General features: G+C 39.9%; 1 protein-coding gene across 2 annotated transcripts; it reads right to left on the bottom strand.

Annotated features, from left to right (window-relative positions):
• Positions 1 to 1651: 1651 nt before the first annotated feature.
• On the bottom strand, positions 1652 to 7981 carry mtfr1 (mitochondrial fission regulator 1). 2 transcript variants are annotated; one of them, XM_033638296.2, is made up of 8 exons: positions 7873 to 7981; positions 6794 to 6902; positions 6066 to 6164; positions 5173 to 5309; positions 4400 to 4635; positions 3980 to 4241; positions 3697 to 3883; positions 1652 to 3107 (listed from the first exon to the last, which is right to left on the bottom strand). In XM_033638296.2, exons 2-8 carry the CDS (start codon positions 6827 to 6829, stop codon positions 3060 to 3062), a joined length of 1005 nt encoding a protein of 334 aa, XP_033494187.1. In that variant the 5' UTR covers positions 6830 to 6902; positions 7873 to 7981; the 3' UTR covers positions 1652 to 3059. The 2 variants fall into 2 exon arrangements, with proteins under 2 accessions (XP_033494187.1, XP_033494188.1); XM_033638297.2 differs by having other exon boundaries at positions 6794 to 6899; positions 7873 to 7965.
• Positions 7982 to 8066: the final 85 nt, after the last annotated feature.

Raw genomic sequence — 8066 nt, 5'->3', positions numbered from 1 at the left:
GCATATATTTCTTTCATTAATTCATAGCGACCCAGGATGCCTTCCATACCGTCAGGTCGATTTTCCACAGGTGAATTGTTTGCTCAGTGTCCAGCTTGTTTCTTTCTTTTGTGCTTGTCCGCGTCTTTTCTTTTTCTTCCAGAGATAAAAAAAGGCTGTATCTCAATCACACACTGCTTTGTTTCAATATTCTTTCAAAATCTATAAATTGTTTGCAGTGTGTTTAGGCAGCCCTAGCGCCGACAGCCATCTTTATTCGGCTCAAGGTCCAGCTATGTCCCTCGTTATGTCCTTTTGCTGTCAGAACAATATTTCTATATTGACAGAAATGGTACATTCATAACTCTTTTCAGTCTGCCATGTTTCTACAATAGCGGAGAAATCAAACGCTGGCTCTAGATAGGATCCTTCACGTTTCCTCATCTCACTGGCCCCTGTAGTTCTCCTACACGCTTGGCACATGGGAGACAATTTAGTTCTGCAACCTCACAGCTAAATGCCACTAAATCCTACACACTGGACCTTTAGTATAAAGCAGGTAAAGGTGTTACATAAATACTATGAAAGTATCAAAAGGCTGCACACAGACCATATTCAGAAACTGTTCCTTCCATATGAGCTGTCAGGACTTTGTGATGTCACAACTAGATTGAAACTTCCAACAAACATTTAAATTGGGTCCCTTTGTATTTCCTGCTGGAATGTTTTACTCTATCTGTGTCTTAGTTCAGGGGCTACAGCCTTTAAATTAAGATTAAGATGCGTGCTTTTAGCTAATAGTAATGTTAACAACAGTTAACCGGTAGCAGGTTAACAACTGTTAGTTAACTTGACTTAATGTATAATTGTCACCACTGTGCAATGCATCTTGGTATAGGCTGGGCCACGAAGGATTCATCTGTTGCATCCTCCAAATTTTGGAAAGAAGGCTGCATTTCTTGAACGCACCTGAAGGAGCCTTCGATATGGGACAGCCTTGGTCGCACGAATGTGATGCAATCGGTCTTCAAATGCAGCCTTTGAAGGCTGCAGCCCCTGAATTGAGACACAACTAATGTTTATGAATGACATCAGCTGACAGGTAGTAAACATGGACCCAAGCAGTTGCCTAGAAATGCTATTCCAGTAAAACTGGTCCAAAAAGAAGTGCTGCTAAAGTGTAGTTATACCAGCGGCAATGATAATGTAGAGATGCCGAGAGCGCTGGTGTGGAAGACCTGTAAATGCTGACCAAGTGGAACAGGTTTTTTCAGGCAGGGCCTTAAAGAGACAAGTTATGATGGAGTGTTTCTGACAGAGGGTAAATAGAGGTATAATCAGGCAGACTGTATAAGAAAAATGTTTTTTGTTTTTTAGATGCATGTAGACGCATTCTAGGAGAAACCAAAAATATAAAACTGAAAATTAGTATAATATGGGACCTAAAAAAATAAAATAAAATCACAGTACCTCCTGCAGTACTCCCATTTGAGAAACACTGCTCTAGTTGACATTTGCAGAATAATGTCAATTGTAAATCAACAATAATATCTCCTTTAAGTTATGTTGCACTTCATAATCTTTGATCCCAACTCTTAAGGGGCAATTCAATACAAAAGCAGGTGACTTTCATTTGGTTAAAACTCACATGACAAACGTACACCACAGCAAATCAGGACAGAACAACTTTAATGTAAAGATTTGTCAAAACAGTTTTTAATGGAAGACAACTCTTCTACAAAATTCGACTACTGACACATCCAGTCCACCTTCCCTTATAAAAAGCTAATACTAGTAGAGTTGACTTGAAGCAGCAACCACACTGGCATAATGAACAGAGCTGGAAACAATGTGCAGTCAGTCACTTTGAGCTGAAAACAAAACACGACCTTGAGTCGCCGCTTTGTTTTTCCAAACTGAGGTGTGAAAATGTGATGATTTCTGGCACAGGAGCATTTTTACCTTTGGAATACTGTTAACAGCGGGTACAAAAGGACCCGTGACTTAAGTGTGTTTTCAATACAGTTAACTATAACAATGCAGCGTTTCTTTACAGATGATGTTGAAATGTGTGTCTTAAGTTCTGGGAAAGCTTTTTGTGATTAACGGGCAGTCTTATCAAAAAAGATAAAGCAAGAAAACACTGAACATGCACCTGTACCGCCTATAACCTGGAAACAGTACAGCAGTTACCATATTTGTTTCTTACTATTTCAGCGTCATCCTACATTTAAAATATACAAAGGAATATGAAAAGATATTTGGCAGTGAAAGGCAGAATCTCGCAGATCATCACTGGAATGTCTTTGGCTCTCAAACACAAATCATACTAAAGAAATAAACATCAACCAAAATTGGGATGCATATATTTGAACCAGCAAAGAACACACAAGCCCCGGCAAGACTGGCTCCTGAGACACAACTCACACAGGTCCAACAGATAAAGTACAAACTTGTTTAAAAGCCTCTTATGATTAATAACAAAATCTACAGCATAATTACCTGTGTTAAAATCTTAATTACCTACTTAAACCACAACATAAATAGAAGGATCCCAATCATAAATTACTCTATCATACATGTATAAACAATACAGCACAATATTCCACAAGCAAGAAAGTGCTCCCTTTCTTCTGTGGTAGAAGAACTCTTCAGCTTTCACAGACCCCCTGAACAATGGGAATGCAAACATGACCAACTATGTTACGTGCAATATTTTAACAAAAACCTAAGTTATGATTGAGCATTGAAATGATGCTGTAGTGTTGACTCTTCACTTTCACTCACCACTGATATGAGCAGAGAATTTAAACTTTTCAACACAAAAAAACATTCAGTTTAACAAAAAAAAAAAAAGCATGTCTGTAAAACAGGAAGCGAATATTATAAGTTATAAAAGTGCAAAAACAGATGGTCAAGAAGACAATCAGATACAACACTATGAGATGACTGAGACTTGGAGCAGACTACTTCAGTCAGAATCCCTTGTTTTTCTACAGAAACAGCTGATATTTAAAAGGTTGATAAGGCACTTCAAAGTGTCTGCAGCACATCTGGACCCCAAGCTCAGAATCATCTGTTTAGATGAACTTCCTTTTTCCAGTTGCTTTCAACATGTGCTGCCCAAACTGTGAAAACAGACAGAAGACAGAATAAGTGTCACAAGCATGAGCCTCTCATCCATGAGTAGATGCACACTTCCTTCTACACGGTGATAGTGTTGGCGGGTGGAGTTTGGTAGAAGGAAAATAGTTGCTACATGAAACTGCTCCCAACAAGGTCTGTGGATTAAGTAACTGGGTCATGATTTCTGGAAAGAGACCTTGCTGTAGAGTTTTTCACATGTGTTTTGATGGTGCTTTGAGCACCACAAGCCGAGTGACATCTAGTTCCATTATACTTGAGAGAAGGCAGAGATCTCTACGGCTGATATCTCCAACATTCGCCAACTCACGCCAAACAATCTTGACTGATATATAGCACTACAGGTAAGAGGAAAAACATGTATTTTTAATTTAAGGGTGAACTGTCCCTTTAAGACAAGATCAGTCAAATTGCATGTACTTGATTCCTAAAATGAGGAAAAAATATAAAAACCCTGAAATTCCACCTCATGAAAAATGTTATATGGAGTAATTCAAATTACTATCAACAAAAACAATTCATTAATGGCTGATTTTGTGGCATCTGTGGCATGTACACAGTAACATCTCTCACCAAAGGGGTTTCTGTTTGAGGTTTTACTTCTTGAACTGGAAGTGTGAAATCCTCCTTGTCTCCTTGTTCACTGACGCTGTTGTGTCGATACCGATGGGCAAACTTGCGTTTCAGGGCCTCTGCGATGAGAGCTGCAGCATCTGTAGGATCGCTGGACTTCAATTTGGCTTCACCTTCCACTGGACGACTATGAAACACACAGTTCACAAACAATAACAATTAGAATTTGATTATTTGTGTGGTATACAAACATGTCTGATTCACTGTTTAAGCAGACCCCCACCTTTTGACTGATCGCAACTTGACTTTGTTCATGTCTTTCAGGACGTCAAGCATGCTGGGGATTTCTGCCGGCTTTGAATCCAAAAGTGTCTGGCTGTTTGTCTTCTTCCCCTTGCGCTCCCTTATCAAGTCAATGGCAGAAAATGTCCGCTGGAGATTTGAGAGTGGTGGTGGTGGTGGTGGAGGAGGAGGTGGTGGTGGGGGAGGGGGAGGCAGGGTGCCACAGGGTGGAGGGGGAGGTGGAGGTGTCCCTGTGGTAGCAGCTGAGGTGAGACAAAGGAAAGAAATTTTAAGGCTGTGTGACATGTGAAACTCTGCTGCCATCTGCAGGAGATTATACATCACTGCAGGGAAGCAAACAAATCACTCAAAGCATTTACGCCACAAGGAAAGAGATAAGACTGTTTTGTGTGAGAGATACCTGGCTGCGTGTTCTTCTCCTGAGCCAATACAATTTGTGCTATCTGAGCTCTGAGTTTGGCGAGTTCTGTCTCCAGTGCGCTAATCTTCTGAATGGCCTCATCATTGGCGACTGTTGGCCCTTGAGGGTCCGGAGTCTCCTGCTGTAGGCTCGGTAGTGACCTCTGGCGGGTTAAGGATTGTCTCTGAGGATGAGGCTCGCGGGCTCGAAACACAAGTCCTGGTGGGATTACTGACCTGTTTCAATAAGACAGAATTACTTGCAATTATTAGCAATTAGCAATTATCCTGCCGGAAGATGTGAGCCAAGAAATAATTAATAATTATAATAACATTTAACTCACGAAACAAAGTGTTTTACAAAGATAAAAAATAGAAGACAATGATAAAAACTATTTAAAAACAGTGTAATAGTTATTTAAACTGAACAAAACGAACTACATATGAGAGAGTAAATTAAGTACAATAAAACAATACAAATAAAATACTGATTGAATAAATTTTCAGAAAATGTATATAAATAAGTTTTAAGGAGTGACTTAACAGGTAAAGATTGAATTCAGGCCACAAGCCCACTTAAAGCACACTTAAAAATATGATTTTAAGAGGGATTTAAAAGAAGATAAAGAGCTCCCCAGTCTGATTTCCTCAAGGAGGTTGTTCCAGAGAGTAAGGGCCATTAACAGAAAGGTCCCAATCACCCTTGGTCCTGAGCATAGATTGTGGAATGGTAAGCCAAACTTTGGCTCTACAAGATCATTATCCTGCTCTCACCTGGGTCTGCCAAACAAGTTGTCATCATCATCCTCCTCATCCCTGTCAAGCCAGCCGACATCAGCCAGAGAGGCCACCAAACCATTCTGCCTCCTGGCGCTGATCAGGACACCAGCCTCCTCACTGTATGGATAAAGCTGTCAGAGAGAGAACAGCTATGTTCAACATTTGGACAAAAAAAAAAACTCAGAAAGACATGCCAAAGTTGAGCACATACCAGGACACATTACAACACGGCATTTCAACAACTAATAAAAGGAGGTAATCAAGTAGAAAATAGGAAATGAGGGTAGTTAAGAAGGAGGAGGTGAGGGGATCTCTATAGTGTTAATGAAAGGTTCAGGTAGGTTAGAATGTAGCTCAGTGGGTCTTAAATCAGCACAAGGTTGTTGCTGAAGAAACTGACCTAAAGCAGACAGACTGCATTCCTCAGAGCGAGGGAGGGAGGCTGGAGACAGGAGAAAAGAAGAAAAGAGAACGCACAGCGTTGAAAGAGACAGAAAAGTAAAGAAAAGCAGTTCAGTTTTCAATGACATGATACTGAACAGAAATATCTCAAAAGTTGATTTGTTAACAGTTTAAAAACTTCTGCACACACAGTCAGTGCTCTTTGGATAAGAAAATATCTCTGTTCCAATGACTTCATCCTGTCTGTTTATGGTTCAGAAATGAAAACAGTCACACGACCTGAGGTAAACAAAAGCTGGGAGAGGGTACATGATTTGATGTCACGTAACTGTGACTCCACCAGTCACGAGAGACAGGGCAATATCAAATGTGACAACACGCCGTGATCTTACAACAATACAAGATATACATGCTGCTTGTTCAAGTCAGTTAAATGACACAATATTATAAAAAATATATTTGTGATAGTGGTAACATTCCCTCACCTGAAAATGAACCCTGGCGCAGGGTTGAAGAGGAAGAGTAGAGGCTATTCTCCTCACAATGCTCCTTGAGGACCCATAAGGCTTGGCTGATCCAAAAGCCTGTGAAACAAAATGTAAAACACATCATTTACATCACTAATAAAAGAAAAAAATAATGTGCCACAACCTGCAAATTACAGTTAACATTGATTTTTTTTTTTTGACAATTATATTTGCTGAAATTCTAAAGTCCATAATATGATTTCAATTCAATTTCGGAGCCTGCAGTCCATATTCGATGACATAAGTAAATGCCTCATTGTCTTTTTCTTGGCTGCTTGCCATTATCTGCCTGGCTCTAGGCCGCTAGCAATGTTCTAACGTTTGAAAGGGATGTGTGCTCATGTGCTTAGATGAAAATGGTGACTCAGATGTACAATGAGAATTTTGAAAGAAAGGTGTATCTTCAAGGTGGCTATATGTATCAATGTTTTCACTTTGTGACGCTGATATTAGATTGTTGGCCTTAAGTATATCGATCCAAATTGATGTCCATCCATGATCAATATCTCTCAGATCTTGCACATAAGAGACCCTAACAAGGAGCTTTCAGGTGAGAGCAACACAAAGGCACAACAGAGGTGTGCAAAGGTCTGTGTAAGACAATGAAATCACATTTTGAAATGTATGGAAACAGTGCATTCAGCAGACATGTATTGAGTCAGACATCAAAATGAAGTGTCACATACCAGGTCCATTTCGATCCGTGGATTATCTTTACTCATTTCTGTTGATGTGTTTCACAAGCGCAGATAGACACATGCCTTAACACAGAGGGCATCATCACCAAACAGTCTTCTAGGGGAAACACAGAGCAAGAGTAAGAGGTTCAGGTAGAATCATCTTAAACACAAAACTTAAAACCAACAATGACTTCTTGTGTCTCTGCAAGGTGTGTGAAGATGCTCCTGTACAACTGGCATACACTCTGGATCAGCCTTTGGTGGTATAGACTGATATTAAGATCGAAAAGCAATACAGTTATCTGTCCAATATTACCATTGCTAATACGATATATCTAATAGTTTTCCTGACAAGTGCGGCATGTAACACAACTGTCAGTGGAAACAAAGTAATTGAAAGTTATAATCTTCACATGAATAATATTTATTAAGAAGTGTAAAGCTTCTATTTAAGCAGGGGCACTTATGCAAATAATAAAAAAGACATACAGCAGGATAATGAGTTAAGGCTAAGTAGCTAAGGTTAGCTAAAGATGCATAAACAAATAAAGCACAGTCAGAGATGTATAACTGGTTTAATGTACTTAATGCCTTTTGTGTTGTTTGTTTTGCGATGTTAACTTGACTTGTCACTTGACTGCTATAACACTGCAATTTCCCACTGAGAGCATCCATGTCTCACCATAATTATGCGAGCAAACGTTTCCAAGCTAACATTTACCGCTGTTTGTTGTTTTGCGAGCTGAGAACTTGCACAATATACCAAGAAACGAATAACAGTGAATCAGTGGCAGCTCTGTGACAGATGTTTAGGGGGTTTACGACAGGCTAATGTGCTGGCTAAGCTAATTAAAGCTAATAAAACCGGTGAATCCTAACTTTAGCGGGCTATATGGCTAAATGCTAACAGGGACAGCAGGCTAGCTCACTCCAGCTAACTTTAACAACCGCTGACAACTGTAATAGGATACATTGAAGACACGCGCAGTTCTGGTTACCCCCAACGTTTGATATTCAACTGTGTTAACGTTATATCCATAATCGATAATCGGTTGTGTGAGTGCGTGACTTTGAAACTAACTTACCGAGTCTGACGCTAGCAAACAACTCCAAGTTTTTCCACCTTGTCAACGGACGGACATCTGCAGCAGGCGGTGACTAAACAGGGAACACTCAGGGAATACACGTTAGGGCCAATGGGATTATACGGGTTACAATAGATAGGTTGTAGCCATGGAATGCCACCATTGGTTAGCCATATTGATTGATAGATAAATTA

The sequence above is a fragment of the Epinephelus lanceolatus genome, chromosome 20, assembly GCF_041903045.1.
Source record: "Epinephelus lanceolatus isolate andai-2023 chromosome 20, ASM4190304v1, whole genome shotgun sequence".
Classification (NCBI taxonomy): domain Eukaryota; kingdom Metazoa; phylum Chordata; class Actinopteri; order Perciformes; family Serranidae; genus Epinephelus; species Epinephelus lanceolatus.
Note: the sequence above shows the minus strand (reverse complement) of the source record. Positions and strands in the feature narration are given on the sequence as shown.